The sequence below is a fragment of the Motacilla alba genome, chromosome 5, assembly GCF_015832195.1.
Source record: "Motacilla alba alba isolate MOTALB_02 chromosome 5, Motacilla_alba_V1.0_pri, whole genome shotgun sequence".
NCBI lineage: Eukaryota > Metazoa > Chordata > Aves > Passeriformes > Motacillidae > Motacilla > Motacilla alba.
The window spans coordinates 25,270,067-25,294,407 of NC_052020.1; the positions used below are offsets into that span (position 1 = coordinate 25,270,067).

The 24,341-nt window shown below is 46.0% G+C and overlaps 1 protein-coding gene across 2 annotated transcripts in view; it reads left to right on the forward strand.

Annotated features, from left to right (window-relative positions):
* Positions 1 to 6: 6 nt before the first annotated feature.
* The window catches only part of TYRO3 (TYRO3 protein tyrosine kinase), a 41,620-nt gene continuing 17,285 nt past the window's right edge, over positions 7 to 24,341 (forward strand). Inside the window, exons 1-9 of one of the 2 annotated variants that reach the window (XM_038138053.1) lie at positions 7 to 613; positions 3,905 to 4,088; positions 6,152 to 6,252; positions 10,284 to 10,454; positions 13,172 to 13,258; positions 17,153 to 17,268; positions 20,096 to 20,273; positions 20,736 to 20,878; positions 22,152 to 22,296. In XM_038138053.1, the coding sequence (XP_037993981.1) occupies positions 526 to 613; positions 3,905 to 4,088; positions 6,152 to 6,252; positions 10,284 to 10,454; positions 13,172 to 13,258; positions 17,153 to 17,268; positions 20,096 to 20,273; positions 20,736 to 20,878; positions 22,152 to 22,296 (1,213 nt within the window). In that variant the 5' untranslated portion in view covers positions 7 to 525. The remainder of the gene's footprint in view (positions 614 to 3,904; positions 4,089 to 6,151; positions 6,253 to 10,283; positions 10,455 to 13,171; positions 13,259 to 17,152; positions 17,269 to 20,095; positions 20,274 to 20,735; positions 20,879 to 22,151; positions 22,297 to 24,341) is intronic. The other variant, XM_038138055.1, reaches the window with a different exon arrangement.

Consider the following 24,341-nt stretch of genomic DNA (forward strand, 5'->3'; position numbering starts at 1 on the left):
GTCCCGCCCTCAGGGGGCTCGGAGCCCCGGTCCCGTCCCGGGGCGGCGGAGCGGGGGCGGCGGGCGCGGTGATTCGCCGCTTCGGGGGCGGTGGGCGCCCGGCTCATGCATATTCATGATGTGATGTCAGAGGGGGAGCACAGCGCGCGGTGACCGCCCGAGAGCGCCATTTCCTGAAGGAGGCGGCGGCTGCTGGGCAGGGACGGACGGACGGACGGAGCTACCCGCAGATTGGCGCCGCGGCGGCCAAGCCGGCAGGGGGAGATCGCCCGGCGGCGGCGACCGGAGCGGAGCGGACCCGACCCGACCCCTCCGACCCGCGCCGTCGCCCCGCAGCAGGTTCTCCTGAGGCGCGCCCCGGCCGGAGCCAGAAGTTTGAGCGTCCCCGTAGCCTCCCGGGCGAGCCCGGTATCGGGCGGCGACGCGGGGCTGCCCCAGCCGCTGTCGCCGCCGCCGCCGCCTGCACGGGCGGTGGGAGCCCCCCGCGGCGCCGGGAACAGGGGAGAGGATGGTGGTGCGGGAGAGATGGAGCTGAAGCGGAGCATGGCGATCCCGCGGCTCCTTGTGCTGGGACTCTGGGCTGCGGCGCTCCGGGACGTCGCTGCCGTGGCAGGTGAGCGGGGCTGACAGCCCGGTGGCGGCGGGGCGCTGCCCTCCGAGACCCCGGGTGTGGCAGGAGGGGCTGCGGGGCACGGCTCCTGCCGCCGGGCCGAGTGTCCCCGCGGGCAGCTCCCGCTCCGCCACCTCCACGAGTGCCGGCAGCCCGCTGAGGGTGGCCGGGCAGGAGCGGCCGGGCGCGGCGCCGGGGCGCCTGGTCCGCCCGGTGCGGCGGCCGCGCGGCCTCGGGCAGCCACAGGTGGGGTCGGAGCCGGCGCATTTTGCCCCTCCCGGCCGGGCACGGGCGTCTCCGCCGCGTTTGTGGGGCCAGCGACGTGGCGCTCGGGAGCCGGCGGTGCCGGCGGGGAGCCCGAGCTGTGCTCGCCTCGCCTGCCTGCGAGTAGAGTAGCGAGTAATCCTCCCCGGTGCTGGCGGAGGCACTGCGCTGGTATGTGCCTAGCGCGGGCCGTCGCCGAGGAAAGCCGGGCGCTAACGCATTCCTGAGTGGCTTTTGTTGTTTTTTTCCCTCATGGACTAATTTTCCGAAGTTTCACCCCCCGGTCGGCGGGAACGGCAGCGTGCTGGAGCGTCTCGGCGCCCCGGCCAACCTCCTCCCGACTTGAGCGGGAGTTTGGGCTCCGCGCTGTGTGTGGAGCGACGTGCGTGCGGTGACACGGAGCTGGGGAGGCTGTGGCACAGGCTGGATCTCTAGATCAGTGTCCTAAGGAATCTGAGGAGCAAAAAACCTTTACCCTGGCATGCATGAGCAGACGTCTTCCTCTCTCTCCACTCCCAACATCACAAAAAACATATTCTGTTCCTAGGAATTAAAATATTCAGAGATAGCAAGTTTAAAAAGCAAACAAACAGATGTGTCATGTATTTTGACAACTAGTGTGTTCACTTGCTGTCAATTCAGACAATTGCTTGATAAGTCAATTAAAACAGTTCTATTTCCTATCTATACATTTCACAATCTGCAGCTCTTACAGGTAGGCTTGGCGGAACCTATTTGGACGAAATTACTTCTTGCACAGTTGAATCAAGAATGTTGTCAGATGAGAAATAGTGAGTGGGAGAGTAAAACGAGGAATAGGTAAAACAATTAAAATTCCTGTTTGCCTCCTATGTGATTCTTCCTGATACCTGCAGGAAGAGATGCTGCAGCCAAAATTGCATTATTGACCTGTGAATTTATTAAAAATACCTGATCTGCAACTCTTCATTTCGGTTGAAATTGATGGGGGGATTATACTTGGACGAGATGTACAACTGTGACTGAACACTTGTATGTTAATTTCCTACATCATTGATTCCTCTGCTAACTGAAAACCATATAGGATCTCTAACAATATTTCCTGGTTTAATTTATGGCTAACTCTTTCAGCAGGGCAGTCTAAAGGATGCTGAGTAGTTTGATTTTCCATGAAGGCACCTGTAAAGAGAATATCTGTCAGTTTCTGCGTGTGTAGCAGCCTGGCTATATCACTTTTTTGTAACACAGAGAGAGCTGCTATGAAGCTTTCATGTTGTATTCCAGTGCTGTGAGTGGTGAAAGGGAGGATGCTTTCTGGCATGCACTGGGACATGTAGTTTGTGTCACATTTGAGTTAAGTAATGTGAGGTTAGATCATCCTCACCCAAGGTGATCAAATCCTTAGCCCAGCAAATGAGCTGTAGCAAATAAACTCAAATGATCAGCTTGCCCGTTTTCCAGTGCTCTCTGTGAATTTGTTAAATGAGTAACATAAGATAGAAAGGCAAAAGACTTGAGTGTCGGGAAACCAGCTGGAGAATCTCATTAAGGAAAGGAATAAAGACCTTCTGCCTGTGTTCTGGGTTTTCTCCTGGACTACTGGTACTCATCTGGGTACAGGCTGCTGGTGGCAGAGCGCTGGCTGGTCCCACAGCCAGCTCCCCTTCTCCCAGCTGTTACAACCACGCTGTGAGTTCCTCTGCTGCTCCTCTGCCCTGTGAGGTGGTGCCCTCATGGCTGTGGGAGGGGTGGCGTTTTAGCAAGAAGGGAAGTGGCGGATACGAAATCTGTGTTGGATTGCCAGTAAGGCTGTAACAGAGTTTAAGAGCAACAGGGCTGCTTGCTAAGCAGCACTTTCTGACTGGCTCTGTGGGTAGCAAGGCACCCTGTAAGAAGCCGACCAACCAGTGAACTGGGTGAAGTTGTAATGTACTGTGATACGTGGCCAGGCAGGAGTGATGGAGTAATTTTTTTCTGAAGAACGTGGAGTCCACTGCCAGGGCATAATGCTGGACTAGGCTAGACCTGTTCTGGTCTGTCAGTTCTGTGCCACTGCATAGGAAATAGCCACTCTCCCTAACAAAACTAACTTTACATTTATTTTCTACCTTCCTGCTTTCCCACGGTCTCCTTTGATCTTCTGGTTCCTCCTTTAGATGCCTGTCTTTCTTAAATGTGCTTAGATAGTTGGCTTCCGTGTCTTCTCATGGTAACAAATTCCATACATTCGCTTCTGCTTGAGGGAAACACTCCCCGTCCACCCACACATGTAACAGTGCTCCGGGCCAAATTCTGATCACTTCTGTGTCCATAAACCCGAGCAGCTTCACCAGCTCTGGCCCTGCTGCTTTGGGGTGGCAGTGGTGTAGCTCTGGGTACAGTGTGGTCCTTTGGCTGGCTGAAGGGTCCTCCAGGCGGCTCATTCAGCACACACCCACATCACGCGACAGAAATATCTGTTCTCTAACAGTTCTGCTCCTCAGTGAGGTATGATGTGGAATAGGCTTTGCTTTTACGGGTTTTGCAAATTGTAGAGAAGCTCTCTGTAAGGCAGGAGAACAGTGTATGCTGAATAACAAAACATAATTGATTCTTTCTCATATCCACGCTCTTTGCAAATGCATACAATGGAGCAAGCACAATGTTTTCTTAACAGCACAAGAACACCATAGCTTAAATCCAGGCCTGGGGAAAAGAGGGAGGTGTGGTAGCCTGTTGAACAGATGCAGTTAGCACTGCTGGATCACTGACATGGTGAAGCTCCTGGCGTTTCTGTGCGTCTCTGCTTGGGCACTGCTCTGCAGAACATCACCCTGCTGTTACACGAGTTGAAAAAACCCCATGTACACACTGAACCACCACTTTTCTCCAGCAATTGTGCTTTCAGTGCTTGCATTTGCTTAGCAGACTTAGAGCAGTGCTGAGACTAACACACTCCTCTGCAGCGTGTGCTGGTAGGGTATGTGATTCCAGACCACCAACCTAGAGTAATTTGCTGTACTCCAACCCCCCTTCTTCTGGGGGTGGGGCGGAGTAGTATTTTTTTTTTAGGTATGAAATTTACAGGACCTCCAATCAAATTAAAGGTGTCCCAGGGTCAACCCGTGAAACTAAATTGCAGCCTCGAGGGAATGGAAGATCCCGAGATGTTGTGGATCAAGGACGGAGCAGTGGTGCAAAGCGTAGACCAGGTGTACATTCCAGTAGATGAAGAACACTGGATCGGCTTCCTCAGGTACAACAGATGCAGAGAAGGAAGAGTATCGTGGAAAGTATTGCACAATTTTCTGCTGTCAGCTATATCTCTGCAACTGCAGTGCCCTCAGTGGGGCAGAGTCCTTAGGTCTGCAGTTCACTGTGTGGCAAGGGCATAACTGAGAGCAGAACTGAAGCCACTGAGCGCTAAGATTTTATCCACTAGAACAATATTGGTTTTCTGACTACTGTCGGGAGAGGTGCTTTGCTAATGCTTGTGATGCTTGAGACGTGACTTCAAGGTGAAAGGATGGTCTTGCTTTGTTTGTTCATCTTGTTCTGCCATGCAGCAGCATTAATAGGTTTTCTCTCTCGTACTCATCCTGTTCTCTTACTCTCTCTCTTGAGCTGTCAGTCTGCCTATATGGTGAGGATTGTTGATTGAAATTGTACTCCCAGGACTCTATCCCCTTCCTTTCTTTGGGGAGAAGTGTTTGTCCTCTGAACCATCCCTGATCCATTTTACAATGAATCCTAATTTATTCCTAATACATTTACACTACATGGTATCAGTCCTGACCCATTCAGAGGCATGAAACTCTTGTGCAAAGCAGATCTCTGTACTTTTATTTCGGCAGAAGAGCAATGTTAGCTAGTTCTGGAAGTACTGAGATAAACAAGACCCAAGGTTCTGCTCTGTCTTTTTTTATGCATTAAAAGATCTTGTACAAACAAACATACCAATACCACGAGCTCAAAGCTGTTGACTGACTGAGAATCACTCTTCCCTGAGCTCTGGCTTCATCTCCCGTTACATTTCTTGGATTGACACTGCACAGGGTCTCCAATTCCACCAACTAAAAGTCTTTGTGTTAAAGCTTGTCTGTAAAAAACATTTTGGTAGGAAAAAACATCTGTTCACAGTAAAACTATTGCATAACATTATGTTGTGGAAACAGTTTGTCTTGATACTATACTGTTTACTTCCCCCCAGTTCCACTAGTTAACTCTGTCCTTCACAATCTCATTCTGATCTCCTTTCTTGCCTCTTGTTTTACTCTGCTGAGAACTCTCTCTGCAGCACCAGAGATAAGTTAGGGTGCTAAATCTGGATGTATCTGAATCTTTCTCTCCTTTTTCCTTTCTTCTCCTAAAGAGATCATTTCTACCACCCACCTGTGACTCTCTGCTGTGATCACTGTGTTTCAGAACACGGGCAGGACAGCTGATGCCATTTAAAGGTCCAGCTCTGAAAATCAGGCTGTAGTGGGTCGATTTTGTGCATTTTGGCAAACACTCTCCCTTTTCTGTCTTCCTGAGACATCCTTCCCCTTCTCTGAGGAGGACTGCTAGCCCTAGAAAGGTGGGCATCAGCTCTGCGGAGGATCCGTGCATGGCAGCGGATGCATGGCTGCACGGCCTGCGGGGAGCAGGCTGCACTGGTGCACTGAGGGGCCCTCCGAGTCACACTGTTTCCTTTGGTAGCTGAGACCTCGTTGCTGCGGTACCAAATTCTGCCCTTGCTCACCATGCACCAGCATAACCCCTTGAAATCACAAACTGGGAGGCCCAAGGAGTTTTGCAGCGTGAGCCACTCTTGGGATCAGGATAGTGCTGAGCGCATTTGAGGCAAGGGGGACCCTTTTCTGAACCATCTGTTCCAGTGTGAGGCTGTTGCCAGTCCTGTCACCCGAGGCAAAGCAGTCAAGCTCGCTGGAGGTTTGCAGTGCGGAGTTTCCTGCTGGCTCAAATGTTGTAGGCCAAACTGTCGAGCTTGAAGGCTAGCTAGAGTCATGATTCAGGATGGAGATGACCCCTTCCTATCCTCAGAGGACACAGATGTCTGGTTTTCTGCGAGGATGTTTTGGAGGAAGACTGTCTGCTCTGCAAGGACTTTCTCCACCCACTTTAGAGAGGAGCCTCCCATCTCTGCTGTTTTGCCATGTGCTTTGTGCTGGCTGGCTGTTGATCTCCTCCCCAGAGCTGGCTGTGTCTCAGTGGGTGTTTTCCGTGCATCTGGTTTGCCAAACACTGGAGGGTCCTTTGGGGCAAAAACATGCTTTATCCACATAAAATATCGATATGGCTTTTGACTTTTTTCAGCTTGAAATCCGTCGAGCGGACAGATTCTGGGAAGTACTGGTGCCAGGTTGAGAACGGGGGGAAGAAGGAAGAATCACAACAAGTGTGGCTCATAGTGGAAGGTAAGGAGGAGTAGTAGTGCTGGTTTCCTTTCACGGCTGACCCACCAAAATGCTCTAGGTCGAAGTGGTGAGAGCAGATTGCTCCAGTGACAGGCTTCTTGGCTGTGAACCATTGCTGCTGACTGCAGGGAACTCGCTACAGAGGAGGAGTAAGAACTAGGAGAACTGCTTCAAAGAGCAGAGCTGTCCGTTCATTGCCTTTGGGTTTTATTTTGGCATGTTAGGAAACAAGATCTTTTTGTGCAAGCACATTTCTTTCCAGCTTTTAAATCCATTGTTGCGGTCATCTCTAAATAATTCATAGAATGGTGAATAGTTCAGGTTGAGAGGGATCCATGGGGCTCATCTGGTCCAACCCACTTCTCTAAGCAGGGTCACAGTCTGCTTCTGTGTGTCAGCCAAACAGGTCTTTGTGGGCAAGGTACAGTTTTAACGCAGTTGTGAGTTTTGTGAGAAGTGCTGTAGATCAGCACTTCATAGCTGTGGCTGCTCTATGTGGCACTTTTCTCTCCGGGGTTGTCTGTTGAAAATGGCTTCTACATGGCTGCTAAAAATCGCCCAAGGCAGTGTGGATTGGTGACTTCTTACTTTCTCTAGTTTGATTTCCCTTGAGCCATGATTCTGTTAGATCCTCTGTTAGAAGCTAGTAGTCATAGGATGGCTTAATATTTGATGAAGAAGTTGACAGGAACAATGCATTTGCGCAAGAAGTAGTTTTTTGGATGAATTTGGTAACATTTTGGGGCTGAGCTGAATTGACAGTCCTAGACAGGGAGGAGCAGGGAGGGTGTTGTGGCAGGTGATGTGGTCAGGGTATTTTATAGCAAAGGTCTCTCTCATTCAGAGCATGGGAACATTTATAGCAGCTCTCTCAAGAAGAGTTACACTATTCTGCCTTCCATTAATCCCAGTCTTTTGTCCACCTAAGTTTTCAGGTGTAGTTTCAACTGAAGAACGTTGTTTACAGCTTAAAACACTCTCTTATGCAGAGTTTCTATTTCTGTCCTATTACCATGGTCTGCTCCAGAGGTGGCTGAATTTGCATGGTGGGTGCATTAGGAGTGATTGGGTAGCTCAGTGTGCCAAGCTGTCTGAAATAAACATGCTGCCCTTCTGGACTGCACAGGCAAAAAGTATCAGAGTCACAAAAAACCATCTGCAGTTAGGTAAGGTGGAGTGTGTTGAGAATGAAGGCCAAAGCTTACAGCAGGAGTGAAAAAAAATGCAACCAGTTGCCTTTATGAGAAAAACAAGTACAGCAGAAGGTAGTTAAACTTGAACTGGGCACGTAGTCATGTGTAAAGGGAGTTGGTGGATATAATTAAAAATTAACAAGTAGTGATAAGGGGTGGAGTTTAAACAATGTGTCAGCTCTTAGCATAAGAAGGCGCCTGGGATATCAGACCCACCTTTGCTGTTATCTCTGTGTATTTCTTCCCTGGACGTACCAGCTTTGTGTAGCAGTGGCTGCTCTGTCGATAACAGCTGTCCTCTGACTGAGAAAGGATCTTTACTCTGGTGGTTTGCTGACATGCTTCAGTGTGGCACACAAACAAATGTGGACTATTGGTGATCTAAGTTAAAGTGAGCTTGACTTGATTTCTATGCTGTGTAATATCTGCTTAGGTAGTCTGTATCTGCCAGATTTTTTAGCAATGGTATTTGAACTGTCTTTGTAATAAAAATGTTTGTTCTTATGAAACACTTCTTAGAATTTACAAAACCAAAACTGTTTTGAACCTGTTTCCTGGTTTACAAAGTAGTCTCTGGCCTTACTGAGAACATGATAGTGTTTGATGGCTAGAGACATGATCTCAGAGGCACTCTGTGGAGTGTTAAAAATGGATTGTGTTTCTTACAGAACTTTCTGTCTGAAATTACACCTCTGACTATGTGACTGTTCCTGGGACTGCTAGCCCCCATTGTGGCTACAGTCAGAGGCCAAGCCACACACATGTGGACACATTCCACTGAATCAACACTGTCTCAAAACGGAGCTGTACATAAAAATCAGCCTTAAAGGTTGGATGCTGGCTTGGAAGAGGGGAATAGGTGCAATCATTTCCTTGTTTTTCTGCTGATCTCCTGACTGCTGGCTGCTCAGTGCCTCCATGGGGCATCTGTGAAAGGGATGTGCTGACACTCACCTCTTGTACCAGATACTGGGAGGCTAAATGTGTCGCAGGCAGCGAGCTGTCCAGGTAACATACGGACGGGGGCAGTGCGAGTTCCTCAGCTGGATGAGTCAGCTGCACTCCCTCAACTATGAAAGTTTTTAATTGTGGTCTTGTCTGCTCTGTTTAGCTGCTCCCAAAGTGAGAAAACCTGCCGAGCTGGGCAGGATCTTCCTGAAAGTTTACCTTGGGTGTCATGACAAATGGACAGGAGGCAGGGATCCTGCTCACAGGTAGAGAAACGGTGATTATTTTCCCTTCTAATCTTCCTTGGAGAAGGAGGGCAAAGCAGGCAGAGGTGTCACAGCTGGTATCTCAAAAGCTTACTCATTTTTGTTCTGTATGAATGCAATAAAAAAACAAAGTAAAATATATCAGCAAAAACAAGCAGTATGCCATGACAATGGATATACCTGTCCTGAACATTAGCCTTTGCACAGATGGGAGCTGTCATTCCTCAAGAGACTTGGGTTTAGACCTGTTTTAATCTGTTCATTTATTTACTACTCTAAGGGAAGGAGGCAAGGAAGGCACAAAGGAGCTGCTACCTGAAATACCCAGACTGTGACTGGACAGTCAGTGAAAGACTGAGGAAAGCACTTTTGGCTGTAGCTTGGGGGAAATGTCAAGTGTTAGGCTTCTAAATCCCTATTTAGGCACCTGTATGAATTGCCTGCTGGTGGAGGTACTTGGGCCTGTCATCTTTGGCCAGGGACAGACAGTATTATTTCAGCATGTGAATGCACAATGTTGTCAGTTCCTCTGTTTCTGGGAGGCAACAGATCAGCAGCTTCCAGAACATGCTTTTTCCAGCTGAGAGTGCCTGATTTTGGTTGGGGTAAGTGCTGTTGGTAGCAGCAGTGTTTGACACACAAAGATTTCTGTATAGAAGGGAACTGGACATTTCTCTGGGCCTTCAGCTCTTCCACCAATCACCAGAAGTACATACTGGCTGTCCTGCATAGTCAGCACTGCTGCTGGTGGCTGGAAATTTGTGCTACTGGTTTGGAGCACTGAAACCACAAGAGTTTTGGCATTGCCCATAAGAGGAACCACATCTCTTGATGTGTGGAATTACACTCAGCTATTGCCACTTAGAGATGACCTAAGATAGGTAGCATTGCAGCTGCGTTCTGCTCCCCGTGGGCCTAATCTGATACCTGTTGTACCAACCAGGAGTCTTTCCGTGGTGGGGAACAGATAATTACTGAGAGAGCTGTGTCCGTGGATAGCCTTCAGCTCTGAAACAAATTGCCCCTGACTCGGAGGCAGCCCGGTTGTCGTGGTGTCAGAGTGTGCTGGAAGGCATCTCCGTTCAATTAAGCTCCAGAGAGAGCATTGTAAATGCTCCCAGTCTCTCACCGCGGGGATTATTTCCTCATTCATGGGTTTGTTAAAGCCGGTAGTTCAACACTTTCTCAAGCTTCAGTTTTTAATGTATGGCAAGAGGTATCTGCAGCTGGATTAGCTGTCTTTTAAAGTAATGTCTGCCACCACTAAAGTTATTGACTGTTGCCTCTTTAAACTCCAATCTCTCCAGCTGAAAAATTGAGAAAATACTACCACTAAAAGCTGTTTCATAGGGGAGTCTTGAATTGAAAGTGGTTTTTCAAAGGCATTGTGGGAAGCAAGCACTCTTTCTCTCTGACTTCCAGTAGTAGTAGTAGTAGTACTTAGGTGTTCATGCCCTGAGGTGATGAAGCATATCTGACCTTTGGTTTTTGTGAAAGGCTTGGAGGGCGTCGGATTCAGCCTAGCAGCAGGACAGATGGATGTCCAGTGTTGGGCACTGGTATTAATAGAAACAAACAAGAGGCAGTTGCTCCAGTTATTGTCACTTGTCTGTTGCTTTTCCAGGTGTGCCCTACTTTACTGTGGAACCTGAGGATGTGTCCGTGTCCCCTAATGCTCCATTTCATATGGCCTGTGCTGCTGTTGGTCCCCCTGAACCAGTGACAATTGTCTGGTGGATGGGAGACTCTAGAGTGGGGCTTCCAGACGTCTCCCCCTCCATCTTAAATGTGTCAGGTAAGGCTGCTGCCACTGCAGAGGATCGCTTGGAGCATCTGAAGAGGAGAAGGGCTCTCTTCTGATCATGCCCTATATGTTGGGTAGCCACATAGTGTAGGAATGATGTTTAACTCTGCATTAAAGGCTGAGTGGTCATGATCACGTACAGAGATTATTTCGAGGGGTAGTGGTTGCCCAGTGTGTTTTCTGCTGCCTTGAGGCACACGGGCTCTTACAGAGTTTGGGTGTGCCTGGCACTCTTGTTGAAGATGCTGTTGAACAGATGATGCATTGGGTGCCTCTTGTTCCACCTCGTGGAGGGTGTTCATGGTTATATGAAGTGACTCTGTTGGTGCCGTTTCTCTTGGAACTCTCCAAGCATTCATTCACATGTAGCAGACGCCATCCCCTCTTTCTGTACACAGCCCTGTCACACACTGCTTTCCCCTCTCTTACCCACTCCCATATCTGTTCTTGCTGGCTTGATGGATGCTCTTATCATTAAAATCTGACTGCTTCATGTAATTGTTTGATGCTTGAAGAGTGATTGTATCAGTGCTGAAATGGGCTAGTTGATACCCTTCAAGACCAAGGCTTGCCCCAGAGCAGAGTTTTCTCCAGCAGAATCAGCAGAAAAACTCAGGAGCCAGTAGATGTTAGGGCCTCTTCTCAGACCACTTTCAGGAAAAGGTGATGTTTCCCTACTTCCCTACCTAGAACTGACTGCAGCTATTCTTGCAGTTACCTCTTAAAAGTAATTTCATTGTAGTTAGTTGTCCAACAGCCTTGTGTTATGTTTTCTCTTTGCTGCTGTTTTATTATTCTCAACAACCCTGACCCAAAGTTTAACTAGTAATTTAGAAAGAAAAGATTTTACAACTAGGAGTTGTCTCTAGAGCCTCTTTATCAGTGTTAATACAGTTACACCCAGGGTGGTTTTTGTATGTCTTTGTATGTCTTTGGTGGTTTTTGTATGTCTTGACATCCTTTGAGCTGTCCAGTCCTATTCAGGTTTTCCTTAGAACCTTTTTTATTCACAAATGAAAACATGATTTGTGATTTGAAGTGGTTTTAATCATCTGCTCCCTCTACGTAGCCACCAATAAGTTGGAAATGAAAACTGCTCCCTTATGATATAATCTGTCTGTTGAAATGGAAACTGAAAAGATGGATAGTCAAGAGGAGAAAGACAATAAAAAAATAAGTCACCCCTCCTCCACTAACTCATCCCACAGTGCCTCACAAAATATCTGTTGTTGGGGGGCAGTGGCTTGGAAGCCTGAAAATGACATCTACTCATAGTGATTCTCCAAATGAATTGCTGTTTTATTTATCAAAGGGTCTTCAGCACCTTTGTTTGCTTCCAGTGCTCTTTGGGATGCCCCTTGGGCACACCCTCTTTCAGTGCAGTTTGAGGTGTCCCTTGGGCATATCTTGTCTTTGCAACTTAAAACATTAGCAGGAGACCACCTGCATGGTTGGATTACCAAAGCATGTCAAAAAAGGCAGTTGGTAAGAAAACAAGCATTGCTAGCTGAGGAAAGTATCGCACTCTGAAGAAAATAGTAACAAAATACTTGGCTAGAAAGCAAGCATTTAGAAGGTTCAGCAATGTTGTATTTGGAAAGCAGTGCTGGCACGGTGTTAGGGAACACGCAGTTTCTGGTTTGTGGTGTATTTTGTATTTTCCTCAGGGCAGGGCTGTGTTAGGTTCTGTCTGTCTTGGGACAGGCCTACCACATCAGGTGCTGCTCTGCTGTGCTGCCTGGCCTTCAGCCTGTTGGCAGCATCTTCCTCTGGTTCACAGGGATGAGAACAGCATTCCCTTCTCTCTCCCGTTTCACCTTCTTTGCAATGCTGTTAGTCTCAGGCTTGGGAGATGAGTCAAAGGTCAGAGACACTGTGCAAGCTGCTCTGTGCAGCTCTGAAATTTTTTTCCTTCCGAAATTGTATGTCCACAGTGAGCCAATCTTTAACTTTTCTCAGATAGAGTGTTTTAAGGCAACTGAGGGCCAAGCCACATGACAATAGCTGCTGGACACAGTTGTCCAGGCAGCCTTGCAAATCTATCTCAATTCTGATTCATTTGCAATACCTAAATATGTTCTGGGACAGCCAGATATCATGCCATGATGCCATGGAATGGATGGATGCTCACAGAAGACATTCTGACTTGTATCACCCCTGGAAAGTGTTTCTGTGCTGATGCAGTAGCATTTAACTTCCACTTCCTTTGTGTGTCTTCAGAAGTCTGATGCAAGGTGAGGGACAGGTGGGCATTGACTAGAAATAGGCAGCATCTGACTAAAAGTTTGCCTGGGCTTATAGCCCAGTTGGAAGATGAATGTTGCTCAGGTGTAGGCTGAGGCCCAAAGCATTGGGCTTTGTGTGAGCTCACAGTTCAGCACAATCCTTGGTCCAAGGATGCTGAGAAGCAGACATCTACTACCTGAGCACTATGAGCTGCTGTCCTGACAGATTCTTCCTTCCTTTTCAGTGCTTTCTGACGCTTCCATGAAAGCTTTTCTGCATTGCCACACTCCTCACATTAAAAATGTGTTTAGCACCTTATTTACATTGAAATCTGCATGCCTTTGTTGGGAACCCAGCTCACCCCTCCAACTGCCTGTACAACTTGAGCTGGATGTCACAAATAACTGAATTTCTGCTGAAGGTTGAAGCTGGATTATATATAGCTATTTGTGTTTCCTTTCCTTTTCTTGGCTGATCTCCAGGTATTAATCAAAGCACAGTTTTCTCCTGCGAAGCTCACAACGTAAAGGGATTGTCTTCATCTCGGACTGCCACTGTTCAAATTAAAGGTGAGAGACTGGGTGCCAGGGACTGGGCAAGGGCCTCAGATTTGCTCTCTGGGGAGGAAAAGTAGGGCTCCTTAATGCAAGGAGTTGCCTCAAGGCTGGCTGGAGCTCTCAGCAGTCAAAACAATGCTTTGTGTTCTAACAGCAGTTCCCACTTCCTATGCAGGGCTGTATCCCAGGCTGTTGAAAATAATCCACATCTGATTCAGGAGTGGAAATGTGATGTCAAATGACGGCTTTTCCTTGAAAAGGAGAGAGCTGGGGTGATTAAGTTGTTTGTGAGAGATGAAGCTGATATAAATTTGTAGCAGGGGAAGTCTTTTCTTCTTGGGAACAGATGGGTCTTGTTAGAGCTAAAGAGGCATTACTTCTGCTTGCTTTTATTAGCATCACATTAGATGCTGAAGAAAGTCAAGGAAGGTGATCACCAGTGGCCAGTAAGATCTGCTCATCCACACTGGGGTTATGAATTCTATTTTTTTAATTATTTGCTCTTTAAAAGCTCATTGAAAACAAATAATTCCTAGCTTGTGCATGACCAGTTGCCATTTGGAAGTCTCCAGGCTGATGTGACATTTCCTCTGTTCCTCCAGGTAACTGAAACAGAGATAATCAGAGCAATCAGCTTTTCCCCTCTTTTCATGTTGAGATGCTTCTGCATTTGAATTTTTAGTCATGCTTTAATGCACTTTTAATTACGTGATCATCAGTTCCAGGAGAGGCATGGCACAAAAATAATTTGTTCCAAGTGGTAGCTTATTGCTCAGCACAAATACAAGCAATCCTTTATGTACTGTAGTTGTAGTAGCTTGTGTTCATTAAAGGACAGATCGAAATCCAGCTGTAACCTACTGCTCTTGGAGTGTGTTTTTGTTCAGGACATTGTGGTTACTGCTATGCCAAGAATGCAGTACGTTGCACTAGTAAGATTTATAACTTAATTTAAAACCATTTGGAGTTGTTGCCTTAAAGGCTTGTCTACACAGCGCAGTTAGTTATTGTAGAATATATCTTCTATGGGTATTTTATCCTGGGATAGAATTTAGTTCAAAAAGCTATTACACTTAAAAAAATCTTGTCAAGCCATAATTTGAAAAAAAACCAAAACATTTAGCATAGAAAAGCTTTTGAAGTTTTTAATGTTAATACAGATGATTATTTTTTTAACCATTAATAAGATGAAGGGGTAAAGACCTTGGAATTCTCTCGTTTCCCAGCAATTATGTTTAGCTGAAAAGTATTCCTCAGGGATCATCAGCTAATGAATCCACATAGCCTGTTTAGGAGGGACATATTGCCATCACACACTTGGGTCACACACACACGTTCTAGAGCTGAGAAGGAGCAAGCTTAAGTCACTCAGCTAACATTGCACCGGTATGTGGCATGTCCTAGAGATAAAAATTCAGATTTTGAATAGCAAGTCCAGTGCTGTAGTCATAAAAGTTATGTCTGTAGTACCTCAAAGTTATGTCTAAAAAAGTAGCTATAAATTTACCTGAGTGACGAGGCTTTTCTAAATAGAAAAGCTTTGAAGATTTAGTATAGCCCTGTTAAAATTAAAGCAAAGCTCCTACACAGCAGGACATAGTGCAGGCCCAAATAATGTTTATTTAGCTCTTGATCCTATGAACATGCAGAATTCAGTGAAGTTACTTTTGGAAGTAGCTGTCTGCACATGCATGTTCAGGGTCTTCCTCTCTTACACAAACCCATCTGCTAATGTGGACTCTTAAATCTTTCTACAATTTATTAAACAATTAGTTTCTTCTGTGTTTCCAGAGGCAAATATTTTTGCTAGGACGTTGACAAACTGTTAATATTTCTTCCTATTTGCTCCTCTTGTTGTTCATTATCTATTCTCTGTAGTGCCCACAATGTGCTGGGTGTACTCCAAGCAGAAAATTACTGTTATTGTAGCCCACAGTCCCCAGCCATTACAAAGCCCCATTGTTCAGCCACTCTCTAAGCACAGAGGAAGCTAACTCTCTTATGTTAACACTCAAGGTCCTGTTTTCTGACAGGCTTTTCTCTCCTTTATGTGTGCAGCTAACACTTTTAGGGTTGTATCCCGTGTTTTGGAGCACAACAGGAAACAGCCACCCACAGTTTTTTCCCAAGAGACGAGGGGACAATGCATCTGCCCCTTGCTTGCAAGTTAAGGGAAGGTGCTAGCAAGCCAGCCCTCCTCAGCCACTGTCTCCTTCACACAGGGGGTGTTTTAGCAGTTGATTCTTCTCACTGGTGGCACAGCACATACCTCCTTTGGCCCTGCCATCCTGTGTTGAACAGTACAGTTGCTAAACCCAAAAGTTTCAGGTGTGTCTGCAAAAACTCGAGTTATGGACAATGTTTCGGCAATAGAAACAGGATTTTTTCCCCTTAAAGAGCTTATAGGCCTGACAACAAAACATCAAAAGAGAATGAAACAAAGATGCAGGAAAGTCTTAAGTAAACTAACTAATAACACATTGACCAGCTTCCATCCCAGACCCTTGGTCTCCTGCCCCCACCCGCACACCCTGTTCTTATCTAGGTGCCAGGCTCTGCCCTGGGTCCTGGTAACTGGTTAACCAGACAACAAAGGCTTTATAGGGTTAATCTGTGTCACCATCTATTTGTCTCCTCTTGGGCTCTCCATTTCTCTCTAAAGATGGCCCTGTGGATATGCTGAAGGCAGCAGTATTGTGATTGTTCTTGATGCAGTGAAAAACAGAGCTGCTCTGGCGGGGTAGAAGATGCAGCTGGAGAAATCCTGGCTTGCAATTACTTTTCTATTGCTGCTTTCTGGTGGATACAACTCAGGAGGCATGGAAAATTCAATCTGCAGGCAGAGCCTTGTCCTGAGGATGGGTTTCTGAAAGAGGACTCCTGAGGTTTACAATTTGTTGAGGTGCTGCAGGAAAACTCTTACAGGCATCAGTGTACAATTTTTTTAAAATGAGAAGAAGGTTAGGGGAGAGGTTAGTATTCATGAAGCTGCTAATTTTGTCAGGAGTGAAGTGCCAGAATGAAAACTCAGAGGTGAAAAAGAGGTGGTGACCTAAAGGATAGGAATTAACTATGTGGAATTACAGTGACAGGAAAGGAGAAGTCAAGGGGAAGCATCAAAGATCCTAAAAGGAAGCCAAGCAGTTTGGTGCTGTGCTGTGGTGGTAGGAAGCACAAGCACCTGATTAACTGTCCAGTCTTGGAATCCTGATTTTGTTCCTGGCCCTGCCCTTAATTTGTGGAGAGGTATCAGCCATGTGTGGCAGTGTGACAGGCGCTCCCCTTGGCTTGAATTTCCCCTCTGTAAAACAGAGTTTATTCATCCCAAGCCTGAGGAGGCAGTTTTCAGTCCAGGCTCTGTCCCAGGGTGTTTCAGTGGGAGTTTGCAGTGGACACCTGGAGGCAGCACAAAGAGGTCTACAGCAAATCCAGCTCCAGGGTATTCAGGTCACTACAGCAAGCCACCCTCCGCCTGGTGCTGGCAGGGCTGGTGTCAAAGGCTGGACTGAGAACCCGAGGTGGGATTTTAAAGCCCTGATTTAGTTCACAATGTGGGTCCACAGGCAGCTGTGTCCAGGGCTGAGTCATGCCCTGCAATGGAGGGGGAAGGGAAGAGAGCTGAGTAGCAAAGGTGTAGACATCACACACTGGCATTGCTATCAAAGAGATCAACCACTGCCTGTGTGCATCGATGGACAATGATGAATGGCTGACAATAGCTTGTCCAATGTTAAAATAATAGTTTCATTCACAACAAGTCAGGGACACTCTGTAAAGATGTGATACTATACTACATTTCTGTTAGTGATTTCATTGCGTAATTTTTAGCCTCAAGCCTCTTCCATTTCCACGTGAATACCTGCTCAGTTCTGTGTACACTGAAAGGTCTCTTTGTTTCCTTTCTAGCCATGCCTCTCCCGCCTCTCAATGTAACCTTGAGCCAAGTCACCAGCAGCAATGCCAGCGTGGTCTGGGTGCCAGGATTTGATGGCCGTGCACCTCTCCATTCTTGCACTCTTCAGGTATGGCCTCTCTGCCTTGTGCCCTGCCCTGCATAAATAATAGGATTCTCCTAAGCCACATTTCCTGGGCTATCGTTTGCTCTCCCAACACTAGCAGTGTTCCAATTCTTACTTCACAGCCTTAAAACATAAAAACTTAATGGGAAGCAACTCATAGGTGCCGAAGAGTAGGTCATGAACTTCATGCTCCAAAGTTAAGTGTTAAAGACTGGCCACGTTCTCCTGGCTGGCAGGTTGTCAGTTGCTTTGTGGCAGCTGCTCCATAGAGGTTTTTACACTGCAGCAGGGAAGAAGCACACAGCACTCTGTGGGAAGTTCCCTGGAGCAGCTGTGGCTGCAGGGTGCTCACCCTTCCTGCATGGAGCAGTGGCCCATGGTAGCTTGTACCAAGGCAGGTGCCTGTGAGTCCCACACCAAATCAGGCCTGTGCTGTGGGATGCCAGAAGAAGGACAGGGATTCAGACATACCAACGAATCCAAGGAATGAGGAGCTTGCAAAGTATAGGATTTGGTACAGGAATGATGGAAGCAGGAGGCAGATTGGGCTTTTTGATACAAGATCGAGCCTATTTGCATGTTTTAGAGCAAATTTAAGCCCTGTCTCTAAATCTTGATTGGTTTTCCATTGTTAAAAGACCGGTGCTTCCCAGAAAATCAAGCTTGATACTATTCTGTAGCTCTGCTACGTGCAGAGTACTCCACATCTGTGAAAACCTGGTCTGCTTCTTGAAATTCCTGAGAACAATGGTATGTGTCCAGCCTCAGGGAGAGTTAGTTCCTGTCCTTGCATACTTAGCTGTAGAATCAGATCAAAGAGCAGGTAGCCCGGTGAGAAAATACATGGTGATACCCAAAGCTGTGCAAACACAGCTAGGCACATTCTCCATGGATTTATTTGCCGGGCCCCTATGCTTTCCCTACCTCATTACAGCAGCATTATGAGCTGAAGTGGAATTTCTATGCGGTGTTGCCAACTATGCAGAGGAGGATTATAAGTTTAAGGTATGCTGGAAGAAGTCTAGCTAATTTACTTGTAGTCCTCTTTTTATTTGAGAGGAAACCAGAGGTTTCATGCTCTGATTTTTATTATATTTCAGAAGTAAAGGAAATCATAATTTAATTTCAGCTCACTGGCAGAAAGAACTCCTGAATGCAGATGGCCCTGGTTTGTGGGTTTTGTTGCTACTTCGGTTCTTTTTTGCAGTTGAAAATACTTTTCTTCCTCTGTTTTACAATGCCAGTTATCTCGAGCTGGAACAGCCTATTCTCTCTGGCTTGCACACTGCAATGCTAATCATTCTGGGGTTTAAGTTCTCCCTCTCACTTTTGGCAGGGGCAGGGGTGGGGGATGGGACATGTGGAAAAGAGGCTGAATCAGAGCAGCCCAGTTTCTGTCAACTCAGCAGTCTCTCACCCCTTTTCTAAGCCTTTTCTGTTCTATTTGGGGAGGACAGAGTTCCTGCATTTGAGTCTGGGAGCGGGATAACTTGCCAGTGACCCTGCACTGTCAGAAAACTGTGCTTCCTCTGACTCCCACATTGTGAGATTCTGTGTGCGGCATTGACCTACATTTCCATGTGAAAATGCACATGTTCCTGGCTCCTCATGATTGCACTTCTGCTGGGAGTCTCCCAGAAAGAGAAGGGGGATTGGAAGTTTGTTGTGTTGTTCTGGCACTCGGGCATTGCAGCGGGTGCCCCATGAGCACCGTGTTCAGACAAGCAGATTGCTTCTGGGGACAGGGCAGGGAATGGCAGTGTTTTCTGACTGCTAACACAAGCCAAGTTCCAGGGTGTAAAAGGGGCAGATGCACGAGCACCAGCTCTTGGGAGAATACATTGAAGAACAGAAATACATCATCCAGCAGACAGGGTTTAACAAAATAGTTGTCTTGTGTTTTCCGTGCTGCGGATGACAGTGATAATGACAACAATATGCTTTTCTATTCAGGAAACTTGAGATTCTTCCTTTCTACCAGCCAAATAAACCAGTGTGCCAAAAGTGTATGTGAGAGTGAGCAGAAGGGCAGTGAGAAAGGAAGAGAGGCTGCCATATAAAATACATAAAGTCCATATGACTTTTTTGCTTGTGTCAGTACATCTTGCTTTTACTCTCTGCTTTGCTATTTTGTATGCACTTGAAGAGAAAGTCTGAGCCTGGGAGTTATGCAGTGATTTCTGCTATTGTTAGTACAAAAGTAGGAACATTTACTCTGCCTGTGCATTAAAAGCACACAGTGATACCAGATTTAAATTAACATTTATGCTGATTTAAAGCTCAGATTTAGAAACAAGAAAAATAAGAGATGTAGGAGTGGTAAGAAGTTTCTTTCCAGTTTAATTTGAAACAAGTTAGTTGAACCAAGTCACCTATGTCTACCATACCTCTCATCCACTACAAAATTAAAAATATACAAACTTCTGGGAAAAAGAGTTTGGCAAAAGGTGACAGTAGGCAACAGGCAAGTTGCTCTACTGGTTTTCATTGCCCAGATTTAAACATTGCCCAGCTGCTACCACTCAAAGTGACAAGCACATTTAGTTTTCTTTAAAGGAATTATAATAACTACTGAAATTGTAACATGGGGAAGGGAATGTTTTAAAGTATGGAACCAAATTTTTATCTGGTGGAAAATTTCTGTACTGCCCAAGTGACATCACTTCATGATTCTTAGTTTGACAACTCCCATTTCAGTATTTTAAGCACCACTGGTGTTATATCTATTCTTAAACATTCCTAAACTGACAATTAAATGAATTCTTATCCATGTGGACATGTTAGTCATATTGTTTATGGTAACAGTCATCTCGTTTCACTCTTGGCACAGGTAGCTGAGTCACCAGATGGCCAGGAGGTGTCCACTGAAGTCACCCCAGTGCCACCCTTCTCCTACACCGTGCAAGGCCTGAAGCATTCCACCAACTACAGCCTCCGTGTGCAGTGCAGCAATGAGATGGGCAGCTCCCCTTTCACTGACAGGGTTTATTTCCAGACCCTGGAGCTTGGTAAGAAACAGCAGACAAGAACAAGACAGCAGTTCTGAACCTGAAAAAGAGATGATTGTAGATGTCATTAACTCCTTGCTGCTTCTGCAGTATGAGAAACATTATGCTGTTAGATTGCTCATCCACTTTGAGGGTCTCCTAGAGCAAAACAATAATACACAGTCAAATGTGGTTAGCAGCAATGACGTGTAATGCAGGGCTTTACCCACCCACGGGGCTTCTGCATGCTGGTCCCATTAGCTCTGTGAGATTTGTGAGATCTTGAGAGAAATGAGAGGTACTGACCTGTCTTCTCCACTTGAAACCACACACAGAGTGCTGGTGGTTTGCAGAAGTTGTTCTCTCCCCTCACACCCTCTCTTTTCTGGATGATCTCAGGAAAGAGGGTGAAACTGCCATTTTCAGTGTGGATAGTGCCTTATTTTCCTGCACAAGTGATGGTGTTCTGTTCTCTGCTTTCAGCTCCAAACAGCACCCCTCAAAATATCCATGTTATTCAAAGAGATCCTGGTCTAATTTTGGAGTGGGAAGGTGTGGCTCCAGATGTGCTGAAGGAAAATGTCCTGGGATACAGACTGGAATGGATTCAGGATAACGTAACTCAGGTAACAGATTGAGAAGGTACTGGGCCATTGAACAAAGAATTACAGAAGGTTTGTACAAAAGTTTCTAGGCATCTGTACCAAGGGATTAGATTGCTGACGTTGCTTTTGTGTAAATGGATGTATTCTGATTTTAGGGAATGCCTCAGTATTTGACTTCAAGATGTAGGACCATTTCCTCCTTCCTGGCATATTCAGAATTCCTTCACTTGAATGTTCACCTGCAGACAGACCAGTTCTCTGCCATTCCTTGCACAAGCAGGACAACATAGAGAGAATCCACTTTGTCCCTCTCTGCCTCTTTCCAGGGCTGTCCAGCTCAGACAGTACAGGATGTGGGCTTTTTGTCTCCTGTGACTGGGCCTTGGCTTTCCAAATCCTAGCAGCAAAGGTGTATTTAACAAGTGAATGAGTTGTGCTGTAAATCACAAAAAGATGGTTGTGGATTCTTTAGCTTCATTTACAATACTTAGGGAGTTGAAAGGACCCTGACAGGGTAGAAGGCCTTTCATTTGTTCTTTGGCATTGTCCTTTCCCAGGTATCTATCAGCCTTTGAAGTTCACAGCATTTCTTAGGGTTTCTAACTTCCTAATAGGTATTTACCCAGTGCTTATTAATGAAGAGCAAGCCTGTAATAGTAGACAGCTAGAGGGAAAAAAGAATTATTTCCTGTTTTGTATGACCCATTTCACACTAGGTCAGTGTCATTGACTTTGAGTGATGGTATTTTGAGTTCTCATTGAATTTACTCTGTGTCAGTGATGGCAGCCAAATATTCATGGGTTTGCTGTATGAAGAAGGTCCATAAAACTACTGAAAATACATCGGCCTTGCCATCCTAAGTGAAAACTGGGGCTGAAATTCAGAAGCCGTTTCGGACTTGGTCAGCAAGTTAAAACAGACAGACAGATTCCTCCCTTGGATTAAAACCACCAGATGCTTTACAGTAAACCACAAGAAGGAGGTATATCTTTTAATAGCAGGAAAAAATCTTATTTCTATAGCAACGTGCATGGGAGGACCTCAAAGGAAGAAATTAATAAACCTCCTATCTCCATTATGCCTTGGGAAACTACTAGCAATTTTTGGGAAGAGAAACCCAAGACAACAGCCCAAATCTCAGGCAAAACTGAGATAAGGGCCCAGAAGTCACAATTCCCAGCCCTTGTTATAGTGCCAGTGAAGTACATGTTTGGTACTGTTTTGGTTTAAAGGTGAAGTTTTACATTTGATGCCTTTTAAGACAGCTCACAGTTTATTGTCATTTGCACTCAGGGGGAGATGATTGTGCAGGACACAAAAGCCAATCTCACCATGTGGAATCCTCTCAAAGATCTGATCATCAGGGTGTGTGTGCTGAACTCTGCAGGGTGTGGGCCCTGGAGTGACCTCTTCCTGCTTGAAGCCCAGGAGGTCATGGGTAAGTGTCCACTATTTTCTCCCTTCACTTGGGGAAGTCAGAATTACTGGGCCTGCTGTTTTTTTCTGAGTCTTTTTCTTTCAGTGCTTACTACTTGCTGAGACACTTGGGCTTATACAATAGCACAGTTCATCAAGGAGACTAGAAATTCAATAATCTTTAAAGAGCTGGTGTAAACAAAACAGCTTCTGGCCTCTACTGTGTCTTCTTAGAACCAGGTTTTACTGTGCTTAGTGCAGGGCAGAAGGGCAGACACAATAGAAAATATGCAAATGAAGGTTTACACTGATTTACACAAGTGAATGTGACAGAAGACTCGTCTAGTATGGGTTGTCTTCTTTGATTTAATTTTATGCCATTCCTGACTAGTTTTAGTGAAGTTTAATTTAAACCGTGGCCACTTGGGGGTTCATAATGGTTTTACTGAATGTATTTACATTAAACCAGTTTAGCTGTCTCCATAGAAAAGCTGAGCTACTGGTATAAGAGGAAGGATGGTACAGATCCTGTACCATGCAATCTGGACCACGTGGAAGGGTTTGTTGGGAGCAAAGAACATGCACATGTGGAGTGCACTCCTACTGCTGAAGGGCAGTTGGGCTCACCTGGGGTGATTTCCTTGCTGCTTGTGTTTCACAGTGAGTGGGAAATGGGAGGTGGGCTATGAAGCAGGGCAAGATATTAGATGGGGAGATAGGGAGAAGGGAGAAGGGAAAATGTCTTACTTGTGAAGGAAACTGTAACAGAACTAAGAGGAAGATGTCCCAGATAAAGATATGGATTGGTGATAAGAAGTCATTGAGGTGTGACCATACAAAAATTCCACAGTCTCCTGAGGTTTTGTTTCCAAGTGGCCGTGGCAGGACAAGATATCAGTCTCTAATTTCTGATGCTGATCCACCTGCTGCTTACATCTTCCCACTCCACATGTATCTGAGGAATCACATGGACATGGAGCAGTCCTGATCCCTCCACACTGAGGGATGGCAGGGGGACTCTATAGAGGAGTTCTCAAGCAAGCAGGAGGTGGGAATGTGGGCAAAGCAACAAGTAGCAAACTGTATCCTTACTTGCAGTAGTGCATTTAATGCTGATTTTAGCATGCACGTTACTCAGGTCCTTTGGCAGCCCAGTTCCTGTGACAAAGTCAGCACTGAAGGTCAAGTGTGAGCACACAGCCACTGTGGGATCAAAGCCCTCAAATTATTTAAAAGAGATTGAAGGGGTGTGAAGGTTTAGAGCTGAACCTACTGAGGTTAGTCATTGGCTCCATCAATTTTTTCCTCCTACTTTTTGATCGGGTATTTTCTGTGGCACCCAAATACAGACAAAAGTATCTGAAAGAACCAGGAGTTCCCTTTGGAAAACAGCCATCACTGGCAAGAAGCCCCAGGGAATGTTTAGGGTTCGCATTTTGCAGGGAGCTGGAATGGGATAATCCTGAAAGCACGATATATTGTTGCTTGATTGTTTTTATTTACAAACCACTTCAAAAAAAGCAGCATCAGGAGTGGTGCTTGTTTTGGCCAAATGCTGTCTGGAAGCACATGTATTTCTTCACGAGCATAATAGGCTGGAAGTAAAAGTTCACTGTGGAAACACTGACAGGCCTCAAGGAGCAGAGCTGCAGAAAGACTGCAGTTTTGTTTCAGGCCTGGTAGAAAACATAAGTCGCTTCCTTTCCTAAAATAGCAAACTGGCACTGGTTGCTTATGTGAGAAATGCCAGGGGTGGTTTCTGCCCAGCTCCCAGTGCAGCAATAAGGATGACTAAGCTCGTATAAACTTTAAGTCGGATTTGTCATCACAGCAAAGCTAGTGGGAGCTCCACCCTACTTATGCAGAGATCTGGTGTGCTGTTAATAAAGATTGTTTTATTATTTTCAGAAACTTTCTCAGAAGAAACCTCTTTTTTTTCATTGCAGAGCGAGGAGCAGAGTGGTTTAATAGCTTTTTTTTCCTATCTGTAATCTTCATGATTGTAGGCAGGAGAAGACTCTTGCACACCTTTGAGATACAAACTTTCTGTGAAATAAAAGGGTTCAT